General features: G+C 45.7%; 1 protein-coding gene across 1 annotated transcript in view; it reads left to right on the top strand.

Moving 5' to 3' along the window:
- Positions 1-7,952: 7,952 nt before the first annotated feature.
- ndnl2 (necdin-like 2) overlaps positions 7,953-23,919 on the top strand; it is a 28,741-nt gene continuing 12,774 nt past the window's right edge. Inside the window, exons 1-8 of the mRNA XM_046364680.1 lie at positions 7,953-8,082; positions 8,288-8,355; positions 8,471-8,590; positions 9,922-9,985; positions 15,796-15,970; positions 20,340-20,419; positions 20,619-20,661; positions 20,791-20,853. Of these exons, the coding sequence (XP_046220636.1) occupies positions 8,299-8,355; positions 8,471-8,590; positions 9,922-9,985; positions 15,796-15,970; positions 20,340-20,419; positions 20,619-20,661; positions 20,791-20,853 (602 nt within the window). The 5' untranslated portion in view covers positions 7,953-8,082; positions 8,288-8,298. The remainder of the gene's footprint in view (positions 8,083-8,287; positions 8,356-8,470; positions 8,591-9,921; positions 9,986-15,795; positions 15,971-20,339; positions 20,420-20,618; positions 20,662-20,790; positions 20,854-23,919) is intronic.

The raw sequence follows: 23,919 nt of genomic DNA, 5'->3' as shown, positions 1-23,919 counted from the left end.
AAAAATCCAAATAACTTCACAGATCTTCATTGTAAAGGGTTTAAACACCATTTTCCATGCTAGTTCAATGAACCATTAACAATTTATGAACACGCACCTGTGGAACGGTCGTTAAGAGACTAACAGCTTACAGACGGTAGGCAATTAAGGTCACAGTTATGAAAACTTAGGACACTAAAGAGGCCTTTCTACTGACTCTGAAAAACACCAAAAGAAAGATGCCCAGGGTCCCTGCTCATCTGCGGGAACGTGCCTTAGTCATGCTGCAAGGAGGCATGAGGACTGCAGATGTGTCCAGGACAATAAAAGCCCAGATCTCAATCCCATTGAGCACGTCTGGGTCCTTTTGGATCGGAGGGTGAGGGCTAGGGCCATTCCCCCTCAGAAATATTTGAGAACTTGCAGGTGCCTTGGTGGAAGAGTGGTGTAACATCTCACAGGAAGAACTGGCAAATCTGGTGCAGTCCGTGTGATGCACTGCAGTACTTACTGCAGCTTGTGGCCACACCAGACACAGACTGCTACTTTTCATTTTGACCCCCCATGTAAGTCACATGTCTGTGGAATTTGTTCATTTATGTCTCAGTTGAATCTTATGTTCATACAAATATTTACACATGTTAAGTTGGCTGAAAATAAACGCAGTTGACAGTGAGAGGACGTTTCTTTTTTTTGCTCCGTATAAAATTCTGTTTGAGAGAGGTGAAGTGTATGAGTTGGAGAAACTAGGAAAGTGAACTGAAATACGTAGGTTGTCCCTAGAGAGTTGTAGAGAGTTGGAGTGTGAGAAACTTTCACAGGGGGCTTGCTTTAATTCATCTCGCTGTCCCGGGTCCTTCTATAAAAGAAAGTGTGTATTTTCCTGACTTCACTCCCACTGTCCAAGTGTTACTTGGATCCAGCAGGTCGGTCAAATTTTGATCCAGCAGGTCGCACACATTTTATTCACTTAGGAATACGGGCGTATCCTCATAATAATGAATGTACATATGTTATACAAGTTAAAGTGTATGTACACAATAGGGGGTGTAGATCAATTACTAAAGTAACTTGGAAAGTTACTGGTGTCCGAAACACTCTGAAACCACATGTCCAAATGACTCTTGACATCACACAACATTCTCTGGGCCTCAGCACCACTCTCTCTCCCAAGTCTTGTATCTAAGTAATCTGACTAGAACCAAACATTGGATCATATTACACCAGTGCTAGCCTCTCTACACTGGCTTCTTGTCAAAGCAAGGGCTGATTTCAAGGTTTTACTGCTAACCTACAAAGCATTACATGGGCTTGCTTCTACCTATCTTTCTGATTTGGTCCTGCCGTACATACCTACACGTACGCTACGGTCACAAGACGCAGGCCTCCTAATTGTCCCTAGAATTTCTAAGCAAACAGCTGGAGGCAGGGCTTTCTCCTATAGAGCTCCATTTTTATGGAACGGTCTGCCTACCCATGTCAGAGACGCAAACTTGGTCTCAACCTTTAAGTCTTTACTGAAGACTCATCTCTTCAGTGGGTCATATGATTGAGTGTAGTCTGGCCCAGGAGTGGGAAGGTGAACGGAAAGGCTCTGGAGCAACGAACCGCCCTTGCTGTCTCTGCCTGGCCGGTTCCCCTCTTTCCACTGGGATTCTCTGCCTCTAACCCTATTACAGGGGCTGAGTCACTGGCTTACTGGGGCTCTCTCATGCCGTCCCTGCAGGGGGTGCGTCACCTGAGTTGGTTGATTCACTGTTGTGGTCATCCTGTCTGGGTTGGCGCCCCCCCCGCTTGGGTTGTGCCGTGGCGGAGATCTTTGTGGGCTATACTCAGCCTTGTCTTAGGATGGTAAGTTGGTGGTTGAAGATATCCCTCTAGTGGTGTGGGGGCTGTGCTTTGGCAAAGTGGGTGGGGTTATATCCTTCCTGTTTGGCCCTGTCCGGGGGTGTCCTCGGATGGGGCCACAGTGTCTCCTAACCCCTCCTGTCTCAGCCTCCAGTATTTATGCTGCAGTAGTTTGTGTCGGGGGGCTAGGGTCAGTTTGTTATATCTGGAGTACTTCCCCTGTCCTATTCGGTGTCCTGTGTGAATCTAAGTGTGCGTTCTCTAATTATCTCCTTCTTTCTTTCTCTCTCTCGGAGGACCTGAGCCCTAGGACCATGCCCCAGGACTACCTGACATGATGACTCCTTGCTGTCCCCAGTCCACCTGGCCATGCTGCTGCTCCAGTTTCAACTGTTCTGCCTTACTATTATTCGACCATGCTGGTCATTTATGAACATTTGAACATCTTGGCCATGTTCTGTTATAATCTCCACTCGGCACAGCCAGAGAGGACTGGCCACCCCACATATGCTCTCTCTAATTCTCTCTTTCTTTCTCTCTCTCGGAGGACCTGAGCCCTAGGACCGTGCCCCAGGACTACCTGACATGATGACTCCTTGCTGTCCCCAGTCCACCTGGCCATGCTGCTGCTCCAGTTTCAACTGTTCTGCCTTACTATTATTCGACCATGCTGGTCATTTATGAACATTTGAACATCTTGGCCATGTTCTGTTATAATCTCCACCCGGCACAGCCAGAAGAGGACTGGCCACCCCACATAGCCTGGTTCCTCTCTAGGTTTCTTCCTAGGTTTTGGCCTTTCTAGGGAGTTTTTCCTAGCCACCGTGCTTCTACACCTGCATTTCTTGCTGTTTGGGGTTTTAGGCTGGGTTTCTGTACAGCACTTTGAGATATCAGCTGATGTACGAAGGGCTATATAAATAAATTTTGATTTGATTTGATTTAATTATCTTCTTTGGCATATCTGTAAAAGCCAAGTCATGGCATACAAGCAGGGCTGAATTTGAGCCGAAACCTACCGGAACAGCATCCGTCTCCTGTACCTCTTGTTACATTTACATTTAAGTCATTTAGCAGACGCTCTTATCCAGAGCGACTTACAAATTGGTGCATTCACCTTATGACATCCAGTGGAACAGCCACTTTACAATAGTGCATCTAAATCTATTAAGGGGGGGGTGAGAAGGATTACTTTATCCTATCCTAGGTATTCCTTAAAGAGGTGGGGTTTCAGGTGTCTCCGGAAGGTGGTGATTGACTCCGCTGTCCTGGCGTCGTGAGGGAGTTTGTTCCACTATTGGGGGGCCAGAGCAGCGAACAGTTTTGACTGGGCTGAGCGGGAACTGTACTTCCTCAGTGGTAGGGAGGCGAGCAGGCCAGAGGTGGATGAACGCAGTGCCCTTGTTTGGGTGTAGGGCCTGATCAGAGCCTGGAGGTACTGAGGTGCCGTTCCCCTCACAGCTCCGTAGGCAAGCACCATGGTCTTGTAGCGGATGCGAGCTTCAACTGGAAGCCAGTGGAGAGAGCGGAGGAGCGGGGTGACGTGAGAGAACTTGGGAAGGTTGAACACCAGGCGGGCTGCGGCGTTCTGGATGAGTTGTAGGGGTTTAATGGCACAGGCAGGGAGCCCAGCCAACAGCGAGTTGCAGTAATCCAGACGGGAGATGGCAAGTGCCTGGATTAGGACCTGCGCCGCTTCCTGTGTGAGGCAGGGTCGTACTCTGCGGATGTTGTAGAGCATGAACCTACAGGAACGGGCCACCGCCTTGATGTTAGTTGAGAACGACAGGGTGTTGTCCAGGATCACGCCAAGGTTCTTAGCGCTCTGGGAGGAGGACACAATGGAGTTGTCAACCGTGATGGCGAGATCATGGAACGGGCAGTCCTTCCCCGGGAGGAAGAGCAGCTCCGTCTTGCCGAGGTTCAGCTTGAGGTGGTGATCCGTCATCCACACTGATATGTCTGCCAGACATGCAGAGATGCGATTCGCCACCTGGTCATCAGAAGGGGGAAAGGAGAAGATTAATTGTGTGTCATCTGCATGGCAATGATAGGAGAGACCATGTGAGGTTATGACAGAGCCAAGTGACTTGGTGTATAGCGAGAATAGGAGAGGGCCTAGAACAGAGCCCTGGGGGACACCAGTGGTGAGAGTGCGTGGTGAGGAGACAGATTCTCGCCACGCCACCTGGTAGGAGCGACCTGTCAGGTAGGACGCAATCCAAGCGTGAACAATGATTTTCACTGTTTGTCATATCAAAAATAATTTTCACTGTAATGTCAAAATAAATTTCACTGTCATATCAAAATAATTTTCACTGTCATATCAAAATAATTTGCACTGTAATGTCTACATTATTTTCACTGTTTGTAATGTCAAAATTAGAATAGAAGCAATTTGAGTCCATTCAAACGGACTCTGTAATTCTCCTGCCTGCATGTGGAAACGTGCCTGATAAGAACAGATTTGTGTTGGGCCGCCCGGACTTAGCCTGTTTGCGCAACATTGTAGTCTATAAAGACCAACACGTGGCCATTGCTGTGGTGAGAGAGAGAGAAGCTGTCTCTCACAGAACTAGAATGAGATTCACTTTATAATCTCCCTCTCACTCCTCTGATAGACTTGAGCCGGCAACTCATCTCCAGCGTTGCACTTCATCATGTATTTCCTTATTGTAGGGTGCTGGGGATGCTGCAGCACCAATGATCAATTGAAATACATTTGCCAAAGTTCTAGAATTACTGCTGTCTGATCAGAAAGAAATGAAATCATTCCATAAACTACACCAGGAGTTGGCCTATAATTTAACCACAGAGGATCAATAGTTTATTTGTAAGAAAATAGCCTATCAGTGTATTGTGTGTAGCCCAATCACAAGACATGCCTACAATCCGGAACGCACTGAAAATCTGTCAGTGAACAGCATGCAGCCAAAACAGGCCTTTAGCAATATTTCAAATACTATCGCGGGAAAACACAGAGGTTGGAAAGCAAATGTATCCCGCTGAAAAAAAAGAAGACTAATCTGTCTGTAGGCTACTAAGTTATCAACTTCCAAATAGGTATATTTAGCGAAAAGCTAAAAAAGCTTGTTTAATTAAGTAAAATGAGAGAGAAAAGCTTTAGACGCATGCGCATTGGCCATCATCGTGAGCTGCACATCATTGGGTGAGAGAGTCAGTGAAACTGGGAAGCTTTTTTAGGACTATGATTTCCCCTCATATTGTACAATATGTGTCTCAACACACCTAGGCTATTGATGGATTCAAGACAATCTCGTTTTTATTGATCTCAGAGTTTCAGTTTGACAGTGTCAAAGCAGCATGTCATGTCGATCATTTGTAAAGTTATTAAAAAATGTTCTGGTAAAGTCTCCAGTCATCTAAAATGACGTAGAATTGCATGAAATGCATTTATAAAAGGCACATTTTTTCCCAGACCCCAGGGTACAATTTGTTTTACCCATGTGAGCAACTTCTGCAAGTGCCTCTCCTCTACTGTTCTATGCCAGTAGGCTACACTAACACGATGATATTGCATGCAATGCTTTATAATACAATAAAATAAATTCATGCGTTCGAGTGCCTCTCTCGCTCTCACTTTTTGTTCCGGCACCGCCCAATTTACAAATTAAGCACTGGTGAGAGGCTATTAAACCGACGCTATAGAGTTTCTAAACTGTACTGTCTTTGCTATAGCACTTTTGGTGCTTTCAGGACATCTGGGAACTCGAGGAACAAAATTAGGTTAAATCATGCCATCAGTGATCTTGAGGTCGGAAAGTCGGACATTTAGAAAGAGGCCCGAGGTTCCGACTTGGAATTCCGAGTTTGATGACCGTTCAAAAAAAATCCCAGTCTGAGCCCGTTTTTTGTCCGAGTTGTCAAATGTCTCGAACGCACTGAGGTTGGAGGTCAGATATTTCTGAGTTCCGCGTGCCCAGCTGTTTTGAACGTCGCACGAGAAACAGTACGCTCTCTCCAGGAACTTCTACTGGGACCAGAAGTGTTGTGGCGCGCAAGTTAGACTTTTGTTTGAATGACTTTTAATTCCGAGTGCGGAGTCCAGAATGGGTGTGACACTTTTGGACGTCTAACAGTCGAAATGGAGAAAAGGTTTTATAAGCAACAGCTGTGCTGGAATGTGAACAGTATGGGTGTCAGTTGTGATGGTATGGAGCGGGAGGATGAGGGTCAAGGACTGGAATGGTGGGTAGTGTAAAGACAGGAAGAAGAGAGATCATGATACAGAAAGCAGTGGAGCATCTCGTAAAAAAACACTTACAGAGGGCCAAGGTAGAAAGCAGGAGTAGTGATGTGTTGGAGTGGAAAGTGGTGATAGTGTTTGAGACCACAGGGCCTCATTTACACCCTATCCGACTAACCAACGCTGTAGAGGAAGAGATACAGTAGGTGAAGTCAAAATAGCCCGGTTCATTGGAAACGGTAGATTGTTAATACTGTATTTTGTGGTAGCCAGGCTCAGCAAAGGTATATTCTGAAAATGGAAAAGCTTAATGGGAAGAATTTAAAAAGCCATGTCCCTGGTGATTTTCCTAGGTTGAAGGGAGGCAGAGTGATTTGAGGCCAAACGTTTGATCAGTCGGAAAGAGAGTAAAAGTAGTGAAAGCCTTCCAGTGCTGCTGAGGTTTGAGAAGGTTTTGCCAGGAAAAGTACAGATAGGATTCCTTAGTTTCAATGTTAGATCATTTGTCTCACTTGCACTGCAGTGTTTTCGATGCCATAGAATGGGACATGTAGCTGCTCAGTGTAAAGAAAATATGTACCAAGTGTGGAGGGGAACATGATGATGGTGACTGTGGGAGGGAACATAGTGCAGGATGCCAGTGGCGACCTGTCGCTCGGGGCAGGTGGGGCTCTAGCTCAAACAATATATTTGGTGCCTGTTTTGAATGTTGTTTTGGCATTAATACGTGTCACATATCAGTTTGCAACAATGTAAGCAAAAAAATAATTGAGCTAATAAAGCCTCCATACAAAGTTGGTCTCTTTTTGGCTTTCTGGAGTCAGGCAGCTCCAAAGTGCAGGTGTTTCAGCCCAGCTCTGGGCTTTCTGTGGTGGTGGGGCAGCCAGTGGGAAATACAGAGCGTAGAGGTTGGTAATGTTCTCCAGGCTGTATCAAAACCGGTCGTGATTGGGAGTCGCACAATTGGCTCAGCATCGTCCGGGTTTGGCCGGTGTAGGTCGTCATTGTAAATAATAATTTGTTCTTAACTGACTTGGGTCCCTATGGGGACTCCCAATTACAGCCTGGATTCGAACCAGGTACTGTAGTGACACCTCTTGCATTGAGATGCAGTGCCTTAGACCGCTGCGCCACTCGGCACTGCCGAAGTGGAAAGGAGGTCCAGGAAAATAGATATCATTGTGGAAGCGGCTGAAAGATTTCTCTGCGGAGGACTTGCATGGAGTATTGTCACAAGCTGTACCACTCTCTCAGGTCCTAGAGTCTGAGAAGGGAGATTTTGAAGGAAGGAATAAGTGGGAGTTTTGGTTATGTCAATGTACTATTTTCACTTGGGTGAATTAAATAAGTTAGTTTTCCCTATCAGGTTCTGTAGCTTTGGTCATTTGTAACGCCAGGGTTGTTTTTAGAATGTATGCAACCTGTCCATTTGGTAAAAGGCTGGGCATATATTATTATTATTATGGATTTTCTTTTTACCTTGTTTTTTCAACCTGTCCATTTGGTGGCGGCAATACACCTTTTGGGGTTGTAGTCTGCCATAAAACCCACAGAAGAAGCACAGATAGAACAATGAGACAGATTTCACCAGGATGTATAAACGTGAAGCATCCGCTTGGCGTTTCCACTCACTACCAAATATGGAAGTGAGAGGAAGCCCACTGGCCGGTATTGGGAGAAGATGAAACGAAATAGATTTTCTCATCGATTAAACATTTGATTTCAATACAGTTTTCTATTCCCAAAACTAAAATCTGTTATGAAAAGAGTGGACTAAGTTTTGTAGAAGGAGTGCAAAGGCGCACTGCATTGAGTAGGCGTTTCCTAACGAAAATATGCAGATGAGGCTAAAACGTGCCAATAGGATCTCGCTAGCGCGTGCTTGGCTCTGCCCACTATGACTCATTTTCCATTGAAACGAGAGGCTGTGGTTTATCTTAGTTTATATGAATCTTTGAAGAAGAAAACAATGAAGATTGTACGTCATCAACACGCGTCTCAACAAGCGGGAGTTTGAGAAGCGGAAGAAGTTTCTAAACAGCCTTTTCGTGAGTGAATAGCTACTTAACGTTACTAGCATTAATACTTTTCTCGGTTTAAATACATTTTAGATTGCTTTTGATACATTATTTTACATGAATGTTGCCTAGTTTGCTTCGGTAGCTAGCTTGCTGGCTTTGCTGTGTCCATCACTAGCTAGCTAGCTAACGTTACGCCATCCAGAATGCTAATATTGTCGTCGTCCCCCCCCAGTCAGAGCCGTGATGTCTCAGAGAAAGAGAGCATCCAACACACAGAGCTCCCAGAACAAAGGAGTTCGGGTAACTAACAACACACCTACTTCATCTCTATACCTACATCATCCCCCCCCTCTCCAGCATCTCTAAAAAAACCATCCCTTTCTGATGATGATGATGATGCTGTTGTCTCTGTTAGTCCCAGCGTTGGGAGGCGGTGCTAGGTGATGATGAGGATGACCCGTCCTTCACCCAGCCCAGTACGTCGCAGGTACAGAAGGGTCTGGACAGACTGACACCTGCTCAGGTCGACCTGAAGGTAATACACACACACACTCTATCGCTCATATCTCTCTCATATCTCTCTCTCTTTCATATATCTCTCTCTCATCTCTCTCTTTCATATCTCTCTCAATTCTCTCTCTTTCATATCTCTCTCATCTCTCTCTCTTTCATCTCTCTCTCTTTCATCTCTCTCTCTTTCATCTCTCTCTCTTTCATATCTCTCTTTCATCTCTCTCTCTCTTTCATCTCTTTCATATCTCTCTCTCTTTCATATCTCTCTCTCTTTCATCTCTTTCATCTCTCTCTCTTTCATATCTCTCTCTCTTTCATATCTCTCTCTTTCATATCTCTCTCTTTCATATCTCTCTCTCGCTCATATCTCTCTCATCTCATCTCTCTCTCACTCATATCTCATCTCTCTCACATATCTCTCTCTCTCTCACATATCTCTCTCTCTCACATATCTCTCTCTCTCTCTCATATCTCTATCTCTCTCTCTATCTCTCTCACATATCTCTCTCACATATCTCTCTCACATATCTCTCTCTCATATCTCTCTCTCTCTCACATATCTCTCTCTCTTACATATCTCTCTCTCTCTCTCTCTCTCTCTCTTTCATATCTCTCTCTCATATCTCTCTCTCTCTCACATATCTCTCTCTCTCACATATCTCTCTCTCTCTCTCTCTCTCGCTCATATCTCTCTCTCTCTCTCTCTCTCACATATCTCTCTCACATATCTCTCTCTCATATCTCTCTCTCTCATATCTCTTTCACATCTCTTTCATATCTCTCTCTTTCATATCTCTTTCATATCTCTCTCTCTTTCATATCTCTCGCTCTCTTTCATATCTCTTGCTCTCGCTCATATCTCTCTCGCTCATATCTCTCTCATCTCTCTCTCTCTATCTCATATCTCTCTCTCTCATATCTCTCTCTCTCATATCTCTCTCTCATATCTCTCTCTCACATATCTCTCTCACATATCTCTCTCTCTCTCTCTCTCTCTCTCTCTCACATCTCCCTCTCTCTCACACCTCTCTCTCTCACATATCTCTCTCTATCTCTATCTCTCTCTCTCACATATCTCTCTCTCTCATATCTCTCTCTCTCTCTCTCTCTCACACATCTCTCTCTCACATATCTCTCTCTATCTCTCTCTCACATATCTCTCTCTATCTCTCTCTCTCACATATCTCTCTCTCTCTCTCATATCTCTCTCTCTCTCACACATCTCTCTCTCACATATCTCTCTCTCTCACACATCTCTCTCTCACATATCTCTCTCTCTCTCTCTCTCTCTCTCTCTCTCTCTCTCTCTCTCTCTCTCTCTCTCTCTCTCTCTCTCTCTCTCTCTTTCCCTAGACAGCTGAGGTTGTCCAGTTCATCTTCGTTAAGGACCAGAAAAAGTTCCCCATCCGCAGAGCAGGTAGGAGCTGATGAAACACTACAACTTCCTTCATGCTCCCTCACTGGGCTCCAACTACTTATGCTTTATAAACAATGTCTTAGCCAGTCGTGCCAACGAAGAGGTACTAATTCAATTAGGGCTGTCCCCGACAAAAAAAAAAGTATTTGTCGACCAAGGGTCTGTTATTTCAACCAATCCATTGGTCAAAATGTTAAAATATGTATTTTTCCATATAGACACATCCTATGTCTTTTAATCGGCAGCGTAGCCTAGTGGTTAGAGCGTTGGACTAGTAACCGGAAGGTTGCGAGTTCAAACCCCCGAGCTGACAAGGTACAAATCTGCCGTTCTGCCCCTGAACAGGCAGTTAACCCACTGTTCCCAGGCCGTCATTGAAAATAAGAATATGTTCTTAACTGACTTGCCTGGTTAAATAAAGGTAAAAATAAAAAATAAAATCAACTATATGCACTGAGCTTGTCTGATGTTTTAAGCCCACTGTTTGATTTTTTATTTAACCTTTATTTAACTAGGCAAGACAGTTAAGAACAAATTCTTATTTTCAATGACTGCCTAGGAACAGTGGGTTAACTGCCTGTTCAGGGGCAGAGCGGCAGATTTGTACCCAGATTTGTACCTTGTCGGTTACTAGTCCAACGCTCTAACCACTAGGCTACCCTGCCGCCCCAACGATTAAAAAATGAACACACTGATGACTACAGGGAACGGCAGATTTGTGGCAACAGTTTGGGGAAAGCCCTTTCCTGTTTCAGCATAACAATGCCCCTGTGCACAATGCATGGTCCATCCAGAAATGGTTTGTCGAGATTGGTATGGAAAAACATTTGACTGGCCTGCACAGAGTCCTGACCTCAACCCCATCGAACACCTTTGGGTTGAATTTGAACGCTGACTGTGGAAAGCAAGTGGAGGCTGTTACAATAGCAAAGGGGGACCAACTCCATATTAATGCCCATGATTTTGGAATGAGATGTTGAGAGCCTGGACCAATCAAATCAATTTCAGTCAGGACTCTGTGCAGGCAGGCCAGTCAGATGTTTTAAGCCCACTGTTTGATTTTTTATTTAACATTTGACTGGCCTGCACAGAGTCCTGACTGAAATTGATTTGATTGGTCCAGGCTCTACACTACATGACCAACAGGATGTAGACACCTGCTGGTCCAACATCTCATTCCAAAATCATGGGCATTAATATGGAGTTGGTCCCCATTTCTGGATGGACCATGCGTTGTGCACAGGGGCATTGATATGCTGAAACAGGAAAGGGCTTTCCCCAAACTGTTGCCACAAAGTTGGTAGCATAGAATCGTCTAGAATGTTATTGTATACTGTAACATTAAGATTTCCCTTCACTGGAACTAAGGGGCCCGAACCATAAAAACAGCCCAGACCATTATTCCTCCTCCACCAAACTTTACAATGGGCACTATACATTGGAGCAGGTAGAGCTCTCCTGGCATCAGGAGAGGTCAAGCAAGACCTGATGACAAGTTCTATATGTGCCCTAGCCTACTACGCAAAGGCACTATGGATTTATTTTCCCTGGTTGACGCAGACATGCTCGGGAAAGTGACATCACAACTTAAGCCTTCTACCTGCCCACTCGGTCCTATCCCCACCACCTTCTTCAAAACAGTTTTTATATACTATCTGATGTGAAAGTGCTCGTTAAGCCCTGCTTGTTAAGCCCTCCCTGTCCACAGGCATTTCCCCCACTGAACTAAAAACTGCTATGGTGAAACCCCTTCTGAAGAAAGAGAATCTAGATTCTTCAACTCTTACCAATTATCGGCCAATCTTCAACCTTCCATTCTTAAGCAAAATTCTGGAGAATTTGGTTTTCAAACAGCAAAATATTTTAAGTGCCAACTGTATTTAAAAAATGTCTGGTTTCAGGTCCAACACAGAGACAGCCTAAGTGGTAAATGATTAAAAGCGTCTGCTAAATGGCATATATTATTATATTATTATTAAATGATCCTAGAGCCAACACAGAGACAGTCTTAGTTGTAAATGATCCTAGAGCCAACACAGAGACAGTCTTAGTGGTAAATGATCCTAGAGCCAACACGGAGACAGTCTTAGTGGTAAATGATCCTAGAGCCAACACGGAGACAGTCTTAGTTAGTGGTAAATGATCCTAGAGCCAACACAGAGACAGTCTTAGTTAGTGGTAAATGATCCTAGAGCCAACACAGAGACAGTCTTAGTGGTAAATGATCCTAGAGCCAACACAGAGACAGTCTTAGTGGTAAATGATCCTAGAGCCAACACAGAGACAGTCTTAGTGGTAAATGATCCTAGAGCCAACACAGAGACAGTCTTAGTGGTAAATGATCCTAGAGCCAACACAGAGACAGTCTTAGTGGTAAATGATCCTAGAGCCAACACAGAGACAGTCTTAGTGGTAAATGATCCTAGAGCCAACACAGAGACAGTCTTAGTGGTAAATGATCCTAGAGCCAACACAGAGACAGTCTTAGTGGTAAATGATCCTAGAGCCAACACAGAGACAGTCTTAGTGGTAAATGATCCTAGAGCCAACACAGAGACAGCCTTAGTGGTAAATGATCCTAGAGCCAACACAGAGACAGTCTTAGTGGTAAATGATCCTAGAGCCAACACAGAGACAGTCTTAGTGGTAAATGATCCTAGAGCCAACACAGAGACAGTCTTAGTGGTAAATGATCCTAGAGCCAACACAGAGACAGCCTTAGTGGTAAATGATCCTGGAGCCAACACAGAGACAGTCTTAGTGGTAAATGATCCTAGAGCCAACACAGAGACAGTCTTAGTGGTAAATGATCCTAGAGCCAACACAGAGACAGCCTTAGTGGTAAATGATCCTAGAGCCAACACAGAGACAGTCTTAGTGGTAAATGATCCTAGAGCCAACACAGAGACAGTCTTAGTGGTAAATGATCCTAGAGCCAACACAGAGACAGTCTTAGTGGTAAATGATCCTAGAGCCAACACAGAGACAGTCTTAGTTAGTGGTAAATGATCCTAGAGCCAACACGGAGACAGTCTTAGTTAGTGGTAAATGATCCTAGAGCCAACACAGAGACAGTCTTAGTGGTAAATGATCCTGGAGCCAACACAGAGACAGTCTTAGTGGTAAATGATCCTAGAGCCAACACAGAGACAGTCTTAGTGGTAAATGATCCTGGAGCCAACACAGAGACAGTCTTAGTGGTAAATGATCCTAGAGCCAACACGGAGACAGTCTTAGTTAGTGGTAAATGATCCTAGAGCCAACACAGAGACAGTCTTAGTGGTAAATGATCCTGGAGCCAACACAGAGACAGTCTTAGTTAGTGGTAAATGATCCTGGAGCCAACACAGAGACAGCCTTAGTGGTAAATGATCCTAGAGCCAACACAGAGACAGTCTTAGTGGTAAATGATCCTGGAGCCAACACAGAGACAGTCTTAGTGGTAAATGATCCTAGAGCCAACACAGAGACAGTCTTATTTTAAATGATCCTAGAGCCAACAAAATGGAGACAGTCTTAGTGGTAAATGATCCTAGAGCCAATTACACAGAGACAGTCTTAGTGGTAAATGATCCTAGAGCCAACACAGAGACAGTCTTTCTGGTAAATGATCCTAGAGCCAACACAGAGACAGTCTTAGTGGTAAATGATCCTAGAGCCAACACAGAGACAGCCTTAGTGGTAAATGATCCTAGAGCCAACACAGAGACAGTCTTAGTTAGTGGTAAATGATCCTAGAGCCAACACAGAGACAGTCTTAGTTAGTGGTAAATGATCCTAGAGCCAACACAGAGACAGTCTTAGTGGTAAATGATCCTAGAGCCAACACAGAGACAGTCTTAGTTAGTGGTAAATGATCCTAGAGCCAACACAGAGACAGTCTTAGTTAGTGGTAAATGAGATTGGCCTCCGGGCCAGGAGACGTGGGTTGGCCCCTCCGGGCCAGGAGAGGTGGGTTGGCCCCTCCGGGCCAGGAGAGGTGGGTTGGCCCCTCCGGGCCAGGAGAGGTCTTGATTTAGTTGATACAGTCTAATAATTTATCTGTGGAGCTAAAACCTACTATGCCCCCAGCCTCTAGTTACTATGCCCCCAGCCTCTAGTTACTATACCCCCAGCCGCTAGTTACTATGCCCCCAGCCGCTAGTTACTGCGCCCCCAGCCTCTAGTTACTATGCCCCCAGCCTCTAGTTACTATGCCCCCCAGCCTCTAGTTACTATGCCCCCAGCCTCTAGTTACTATGCCCCCAGCCTCTAGTTACTATGCCCCCCCAGCCTCTAGTTACTATGCCCCCCAGCCTCTAGTTACTATGCCCCCAGCCTCTAGTTACTATACCCCCAGCCTCTAGTTACTATGCGACCCAGCCTCTAGTTACTATGCCCCCAGCCTCTAGTTACTATACCCCCAGCCTCTAGTTACTATACCCCCAGCCTCTAGTTACTATGCCCCCAGCCTCTAGTTACTATGCCCCCCAGCCTCTAGTTACTATGCCCCCAGCCTCTAGTTACTATGCCCCCAGCCTCTAGTTACTATACCCCCAGCCTCTAGTTACTGCGCCCCCAGCCTCTAGTTACTATGCCCCCCAGCCTCTAGTTACTATGCCCCCAGCCTCTAGTTACTATGCCCCCCAGCCTCTAGTTACTATGCCCCCAGCCTCTAGTTACTATGCCCCCAGCCTCTAGTTACTATACCCCCAGCCTCTAGTTACTATGCCCCCAGCCTCTAGTTACTATGCCCCCCAGCCTCTAGTTACTATACCCCCAGCTTCTAGTTACTATACCCCCAGCCTCTAGTTACTATACCCCCAGCCTCTAGTTACTATACCCCCAGCCTCTAGTTACTATACCCCCAGCCTCTAGTTACTATACCCCCAGCCGCTAGTTACTATACCCCCAGCCGCTAGTTACTATACCCCCAGCCGCTAGTTACTATACCCCAGGCTCTAGTTACTATACCCCAGGCTCTAGTTACTATACCCCCAGCCGCTAGTTACTATACCCCCAGCCTCTAGTTACTATACCCCCAGCCGCTAGTTACTATACCCCCAGCCTCTAGTTACTATACCCCCAGCCTCTAGTTACTATACCCCCAGCCTCTAGTTACTGCGCCCCCAGCCTCTGGAATAGCCTGCCAATAACCTGAGGGGACTGAAACTGTGGACATATTTTAAAGAGATCTTAAAACACACCTTTTCTTGAGCTTTGATTTTACTTCGTGGGCTTTTTAGTCGTTCAGATGTTATTCCTTTGTTTGTGTAATGAATATTTAAGTTTAGCATTTTTGTCGTTATTATTCATTTTTGACATGTGAAACACATTGTGTTGCATTCCATGTCTGAAATGTGCTGTATAAATAAAGCTTGATTTTTATCTTCTCTCTCTCTTCCCGTACCCTCTTCTTCCCCTCTATTCTCCCCACCTCTCTCTCTCTCTCTCTCCATCCCCTTCTCTCTTTTCCCCTCTATTCTCCCCACCTCTCTCTCTCTCTCTCTCCATCCCCTTCTCTCTTTTCCCCTCTATTCTCCCCACCTCTCTCTCTCTCTCTCTCATCCCCTTCTCTCTTTTCCCCTCTATTCTCCCCACCTCCCCTCTCCTCTCTCTCTCCATCCCCTTCTCTCTTTTCCCCTCTATTCTCCCCACCTCTCTCTCTCTCTCTCTCCATCCCCTTCTCTATTTTCCCCTCTATTCTCCCCACCTCTCTCTCTCTCCATCCCCTTCTCTCTTTTCCCCTCTATTCTCCCCACCTCTCTCTCTCTCTCCATCCCCTTCTCTCTTTTCCCCTCTATTCTCCCCACCTCGCCACCCCCCTCCAGACATCGTGAAACATGTTGTGAAGGAGTACAGGAACATCTACCCTGAGATTATAAAGAGGGTGGGATGTGTTTTTGAGACCGTGTTTGGTCTGAAGCTGGTGGAGATCGACTCTAAGAACCACGTCTACATCCTCATCAACAAACTGGAGCAGCTAGAGGGAGAATCTCTCAACATGTAGGTCACTGTGTGGAAAGACTAGAGGGAGAATCTATCAACATGTAGGTCACTGTGTGGAAAGACTAGAGGGAGAATCTATCAACATGTAGGTCACTGTGTGGAAAGACGAGGGAGAATCTCTCAACATGTAGGTCACTGTGTGGAAAAACTAGAGGGAGAATCTCTCAACATGTAGAAACACGGTGGCTAGGAAATACTCCCTAGAAAGGCCAAAACCTAGGAAGAAACCTAGAGAGGAACCAGGCTATGAGGGGTGGCCAGTCCTCTTCTGGCTGTGTCGGATGGAGATTATAACAGAACATGGCCAAGATGTTCAAATGTTCATAAATGACCAGCATGGTCAAATAATAATAATCACAGTAGTTGTCGAGGGTGCAGCAAGTCAGTACCTCAGGAGTAAATGTCAGTTGGCTTTTCATAGCCGATCATTAAAAGTATCTCTACCGCTCTTGCTGTCTCTAGAGAGTTGAAAACAGCAGGTCTGGGATAGGTAGCACGTCCGGTGAACATGTCAGGGTTCCATAGCCTCAGGCAGAACAGTTGAAACGAGAGCAGCAGCACAGTCAGGTGGACTGGGGACAGCAAGGAGTCATCATGCCAGGTAGTCCTGAGGCATGGTCCTAGGGCTCAGGTCCTCCGAGAGAGAGAAAGAAAGAAGGAGAGAGAATTAGAGAGCGCATACTTAAATTCACTCACGACACCGGATAAGACAGGAGAAATACTCCACATATAACAGACTGACCCTAGCCCCCCGACACATAAACTACTGCAGCATAAATACTGGAGGCTGAGACAGGAGGTGTTGAGAGACATTGTGGTCCGGTCCAACGATACCCCCGGACAGGGCCAAACGGCTAGGATATAACCCCACACACTTTGCCAAAGCACAGCCCCCACACCACTAGATGGATATCTTCAACCACCAACTTACCATCCTGAGACACAAGACCGAGTATAGCCCACGAAGATCTCCCCCACTGCACAACCAAAGGGGGGGTGCCAACCCGACAGAAAGATCACGTCAGTGACTCAACCCACTCAAGTGACGCACCCCTCCTTGGGACGGCATGAAAGAGCACCAGTAAGCCAGTGACTCAGCCCCTGTAATAGGGTTAGAGGCAGAGAATCCCAGAGGAGAGAGGGGAACTGGCCAGGCAGAGACAGCAAGGGCGGTTCGTTGTTCCAGTGCCTTTCCGTTCACCTTCACACTCCTGGACCAGACTACTCTCAATCATAGGACCTACTGAAGAGATGAGTCTTCAGTAAAGACTTAAAGGTTGAGACCCAGTCTGCATCTCTCACATGAGTAGGCAGACCATTACACAGAAATGGAGCTCTATAGGAGAAAGCCTTGCCTCCAGCTGTTTGCTTAGAAATTCTAGGGACAATAAAGAGGCCTGCGTCTTGTGACCGTAGCGTACGTGTAGGTATGTATGGAAGGACCAAATCGTAAAGATAGGTAAGAGCAAGCCCAGGAAGGTTAGCAGTAAAACCTTTGAATCAACAGGAAGCCAGTGTAGAGAGGCTAGAACTGGAGTAATATGATCAAATGTATTGGTTCTCGTCAAGATTCTAGCAGCCGTGTTTATCACTAACTGAAGTGTATTTATTGCTTTATCCGGGGAGGTGGAAAGTAGAGCATTGCAGTAGTCACAGTGACAAAAGCATGGATACATTTTTATGCATAATTTTTGGACAAAGTTTTTTGCAATGTTATGTAGATGGAAAAAAGCAGTCCTTGAAACTGTCTTGATATGTTCGTCAAAAGAGAGGTCCTTCACGGTTTTATTTGAGACGACTGTACAACCATCAAGATGAATTGTCAGATCTAACAACAGATCTCTTTGTTTCTTGGGACCAAGAACTAGCATCTCTATTTTGACCGAGTTTAAAAGTAGAACATTTTTCACCATCCACTTCCTTATGTCTGGAACACAGGTTTCCAGGGAGGGCAATTTTGGGACTTCACCATGTTTCATCAAAATGTACAGCTGTGTGTCGTCCTCATAGCAGTGAAAGTTAACATTGTTTCCCGAATGATATCACCAAGAGGTAAAATATATAGTGAAAACAGTAGTGGTCCTAAAATGGAGCCTTGAGGAATGCCAGAATTTACAGTTGATTTGTCAGAAGACAAACCATCTACAGAGACAAACTGATATCTTTCTGACAGATAAGATCTTAACCAGGCAAGAACTTGTCTGTGTCGACCATTTTGGGTTTCCAATCTCTCCAAAAGAATGTGGTGATCGATGGTATCAAAAGCAGCACTAAGGTCTAGGAGCACGAGGACGGATGCAGAGCCTCGGTCTGACACCATTAAAAGGTCATTTACCACCTTCGTGAGTGCAGTCTCAGTGCTATGATGGGGTCTAAAACCAGACTGTTTGCATTTCGTATGCATTATTTGTCTTCAGGAAGGCAGTGAGTTGCTGTGCAACAGCTTTTTATTTTTATTTTGAGAGGAATGGGAGATTCTTAAAGGCCAATAGTTTTTTATATTTTCTGGGTCAAGGTTTGGCTTTTTCAAGAGGCTTTATTTATTACTGCCACTTTTAGTGATTTTGGTACACATCCGGTGGATAGAGAGCCGTTTATTATGTTCAACATAGTAGGGCCAAGCACAGGAAGCAGCTCTTTCAGGAGTTTAGTTGGAATAGGGTCCAGTATGTAGCTTGAAGGTTTAGAGGCAATGATTATTTTCATCAATGTGTCAAGAGAAATAGTACTAAAACACTTGAGTGTCTCCCTAGGTCCTGACTGAGTTGTGCAGACTCAGGACAACTGAGCTTTGGAGGAATACGCAGATTTAAAGAGGAGTCCGTAATTTGCTTTCTAATGATCATGATGTTTTCCTCAAATAAATGTATGAATTAATCACTGCTGAAATGAAAGCCATCCTTTCTTGGGGAATGTTGTTTTTTGTTAGCTTTGCGACAGTATCAAAAATACATTTTGGATTGTTCTTATTTTCCTCAATAAGTTTGAAAAATAGGATGATCGAGCAGCAGTAGGGGCTCTTCGGTACTGCACGGTACTGTCTTTCCATGCTAGCCGGAAGACTTCCAGTTTGGTGGAGCAGCAGTAGGGTCTCTTCGTGACGGCACAGTACTGTCTTTCCATGCTAGTCGGAAGACTTCCAGTTTGGTGGAGCAGCAGTAGGGTCTCTTCGTGACTGCACGGTAATGTCTTTCCATGCTAGTCGGAAGACTTCCAGTGTGGTGTGGAGCCATTTTCTGTATACCAGGGAGCTAGTTTCTTATGAGAAATGTTTTTTGTTTTTAGGGGTGTGACTGCATCTTGTGTATTGTGCAAAGTTAAATTGAGTTCCTCAGTTAGGTGGTTAACTGAGGTTTGTACTCTGACGTCCTTGTGTAGGTGGATGGAGTCTGGAAGGACATCAAGGAATCTTTGGGTTGTCCAAGAATTTATAGCACGACTTTTGATGTTCCTTGGTTGGGGTCTGAGCAGATTATTTGTTGCAATTGCAAATGTAATAAAATGGTGGTCCGATAGTCCAGGATTATGAGGAAAAACATTAAGATCCACAACATTTATTCCACTGGACAAAACTAGTATGACTGTGACAGAGTAGAGTATGACTGTGATAGTGAGTAGGTCCAGAGACATGTTGGACAAAACCCACGATGGCTCCGAAAGCCTTTTGGAGTGGGTCTGTGGACTTTTCCATGTGAATATTAAAGTCACCAAAGATTAGAATATTATCTGCTATGACTAAAAGGTCTGATAGGAATTCAGGGAACTCAATGAGGAACGCTGTATATGGCCCAGGAGGCCTGTAAACAGTAGCTATAAAAAGTGATTGAATAGGCTGCATAGATTTCATGACTAGAAGCTCAAAATACGTAAATGTCGGTTTTTATTTTGTAAATTGAAATTTGCTATCGTAAATGTTAGAAACACCTCCGCCTTTACAGGATGCACGGGGGATATGGTCACTAGTGAGGCCTCATTTAACACAGTAAATTCATCAGGCTTACGCCATGTTTCAGTCAGGCCAATCACATCAAGATTATGATCAGTGATTAGTTCATTGACTATAACTGCCTTTGAAGTGAGGGATCTAACATTAAGTAGCCCTATTTTGAGATATGAGGTATCATGATCTTTCAGTAATGACAGGAATGGAGGGGGTCTTTATCCTAGTGAGATTGCTAAGGCGAACACCGCTGTGTTTAGTTTTGCCAAACCTAGGTCAAGGCACAGACACAGTCTCTGTGTGTGTGTGTGTGTGTGTGTGTGTGTGTGTGTGTGTGTGTGTGTGTGTGTGTGTGTGTGTGTGTGTGTGTGTGTGTGTGTGTGTGTGTGTGTGTGTGTGTGTGTGTGTGTGTGTGTGTGTTTACAGGAGTCCCAGTAATCCAAAGACAGGTCTACTCTTCGTAATCCTCAGCATCGTCTTCATGAAGGGGGGTGTGGTCAAGGAGAGTGAGTGTTCCGTTGGCTTTGTCCCAATTCTGACACCAGTGTAGCCAATGGGGGGGCCACAAATAAATAAAAAATTGTAAAAAAACAAACATATATTTGGCAATTCTTGTCTGTCCCCCCCACTTATTGATGACATCACAGTGTCGTGTGTATGCCCCTTCTCCTCACTGAGATGTCCCATCATGCTTTGTGTTTGTAGGTATGGTGTGGAACACACTGAAGAAGCTGAGAGTTGATCAAGGGTAAGTCTGTGTGGCTGATGATCATAGGTTCCTTCACTGTCCCAGTCCCATCACCAGGTTTGATCATCACGAGCCAGTTGTGGAGTGAGATTAAAGTATGATCTGTGTTGACTGTTTTGACCCACCCAGGGAGAGACACGACCTTTTTGGAGACGTGAAGAAGGTCGTTACTGATGAGTTTGTCCGTCAGAGGTGAGTCTCTCGACCCTGAAAGGGTTAATGTGTGGTAAGATATGAGTTGTGAACTCCTATACCAGTTCACCTGCAGTGAAACAATAATATAATATATAATAATAATATATGCCATTTAGCAGACGCTTTTATCCAAAGCGACTTACAGTCATGTGTGCATACATTCTACGTATGGGTGGTCCCGGGGATCGAACCCACTACCCTGGCGTTACAAGCGCCATGCTCTACCAACTGAGCTACAGAAGGACCATATTGTCTGGGTGTGAAACAACTAGGAGGTCGGTTGTATTGTCTGGATGTGATGGTCTGTTGTATTGTCTGGGTGTGATGGTGGGTTGTATTGTCTGGGTGTGATGGTCGGTTGTATTGTCTGGGTGTGATGGTCGGTTGTATTGTCTGGGTGTGATGGTAGGTTGTATTGTCTGGGTGAGATGGTCGGTTGTATTGTCTGGGTGTGATGGTCGGTTGTATTGTCTGGGTGTGATGGTCGGTTGTATTGTCTGGGTGTGATGGTCGGTTGTATTGTCTGGGTGTGATGGTCTGTTGTATTGTCTGGGTGTGATGGTCTGTTGTATTGTCTGGGTGTGATGGTCGGTTGTAGTGTCTGGGTGTGATGGTCGGTTGCATTGTCTGGGTGTGATGGTCGGTTGCATTGTCTGGGTGTGATGGTCGGTTGTAGTGTCTGGGTGTGATGGTCGGTTGTATTGTCTGGGTGTGATGGTCGGTTGTATTGTCTGGGTGTGATGGTCTGTTGTATTGTCTGGGTGTGATGGTCGGTTGTAGTGTCTGGGTGTGACGGTCGGTTGTATTGTCTGGGTGTGACGGTCGGTTGTATTGTCTGGGTGTGACGGTCGGTTGTATTGTCTGGGTGTGACGGTCGGTTGTAGTGTCTGGGTGTGACGGTCGGTTGTAGTGTCTGGGTGTGACGGTCGGTTGTAGTGTCTGGGTGTGACGGTCGGTTGTATTGTCTGGGTGTGACGGTTGGTTGTATTGTCTGGGTGTGATGGTCGGTTGTATTGTCTGGGTGTGACGGTCGGTTGTATTGTCTGGGTGTGATGGTCGGTTGCATTGTCTGGGTGTGATGGTCGGTTGCATTGTCTGGGTGTGATGGTCGGTTGTAGTGTCTGGGTGTGATGGTCGGTTGTATTGTCTGGGTGTGATGGTCGGTTGTATTGTCTGGGTGTGATGGTCTGTTGTATTGTCTGGGTGTGATGGTCGGTTGTAGTGTCTGGGTGTGATGGTCGGTTGTATTGTCTGGGTGTGACGGTGGTTGTATTGTCTGGGTGTGACGGTCGGTTGTATTGTCTGGGTGTGACGGTCGGTTGTAGTGTCTGGGTGTGACGGTCGGTTGTAGTGTCTGGGTGTGACGGTCGGTTGTAGTGTCTGGGTGTGACGGTGGTTGTATTGTCTGGGTGTGACGGTTGGTTGTATTGTCTGGGTGTGATGGTCGGTTGTATTGTCTGGGTGTGACGGTCGGTTGTATTGTCTGGGTGTGACGGTCCGTTGTATTGTCTGGGTGTGACGGTCGCTTGTATTGTCTGGGTGTGACGGTCTGTTGTATTGTCTGGGTGTGACGGTCGGTTGTATTGTCTGGGTGTGATGGTCGGTTGTATTGTCTGGGTGTGATGGTCGGTTGTATTGTCTGGGTGTGATGGTCTGTTGTATTGTCTGGGTGTGATGGTCGGTTGTATTGTCTGGGTGTGACGGTCGGTTGTATTGTCTGGGTGTGACGGTCCGTTGTATTGTCTGGGTGTGACGGTCCGTTGTATTGTCTGGGTGTGACGGTCTGTTGTATTGTCTGGGTGTGACGGTCGGTTGTATTGTCTGGGTGTGACGGTCGGTTGTATTGTCTGGGTGAGAACCTGTCGGTTGTATTGTCTGGGTGTGACGGGGTTGTATTGTCTGGGTGTGACGGAAGATTGTATTGTCTGGGTGTGATGGTCGGTTGTATTGTCTGGGTGTGATGGTCTGTTGTATTGTCTGGGTGTGATGGTCTGTTGTATTGTCTGGGTGTGATGGTCGAATTGTCTGGGTGTGATGGTCGGTTGTATTGTCTGGGTGTGATGGTCGGTTGTATTGTCTGGGTGTGATGGTCAGTTGTATTGTCTGGGTGTGATGGTCGGTTGTATTGTCTGGGTGTGATGGTCGCTTGTATTGTCTGGGTGTGATGGTCGCTTGTATTGTCTGGGTGTGATGGTCGCTTGTATTGTCTGGGTGTGATGGTCGCTTGTATTGTCTGGGTGTGATGGTCGCTTGTATTGTCTGGGTGTGATGGTCGCTTGTATTGTCTGGGTGTGATGGTCGCTTGTATTGTCTGGGTGTGATGGTCGCTTGTATTGTCTGGGTGTGATGGTCGCTTGTATTGTCTGGGTGTGATGGTCGCTTGTATTGTCTGATGGTCGGTTGTATTATCTGGGTGTGATGGTCGCTTGTATTGTCTGGGTGTGATGGTCGCTTGGAAGATGAGAACCTGTCTATACCGTAGGACAGTAGTAGGAAGATGAGAACCTGTCTATACCACAGGGCAGCAGTAGGAAGATGAGAACCTGTCTATACCATAGGACAGCAGTAGGAAGATGAGAACCTGTCTATACCACACCCTAGGACAGCAGTAGGAAGATGAGAACCTGTCTATACCGTAGGACAGCAGTAGGAAGATGAGAACCTGTCTATACCATAGGGCAGTAGTAGGAAGATGAGAACCTGTCTATACCATAGGGCAGTAGTAGGAAGATGAGAACCTGTCTATACCATAGGGCAGTAGTAGGAAGATGAGAACCTGTCTATACCACAGGACAGTAGTAGGAAGATGAGAACCTGTCTATACCATAGGACAGTAGTAGGAAGATGAGAACCTGTCTATACCATAGGGCAGCAGTAGGAAGATGAGAACCTGTCTATACCATAGGACAGGACAGTAGTAGGAAGATGAGAACCTGTCTATACCATAGGACAGGACAGTAGTAGGAAGATGAGAACCTGTCTATACCACAGGACAGGACAGTAGTAGGAAGATGAGAACCTGTCTATACCATAGGACAGTAGTAGGAAGATGAGAACCTGTCT

The sequence above is a fragment of the Oncorhynchus gorbuscha genome, linkage group LG10, assembly GCF_021184085.1.
Source record: "Oncorhynchus gorbuscha isolate QuinsamMale2020 ecotype Even-year linkage group LG10, OgorEven_v1.0, whole genome shotgun sequence".
NCBI lineage: Eukaryota > Metazoa > Chordata > Actinopteri > Salmoniformes > Salmonidae > Oncorhynchus > Oncorhynchus gorbuscha.
This window is presented reverse-complemented; position numbering and strand designations above follow the sequence as displayed.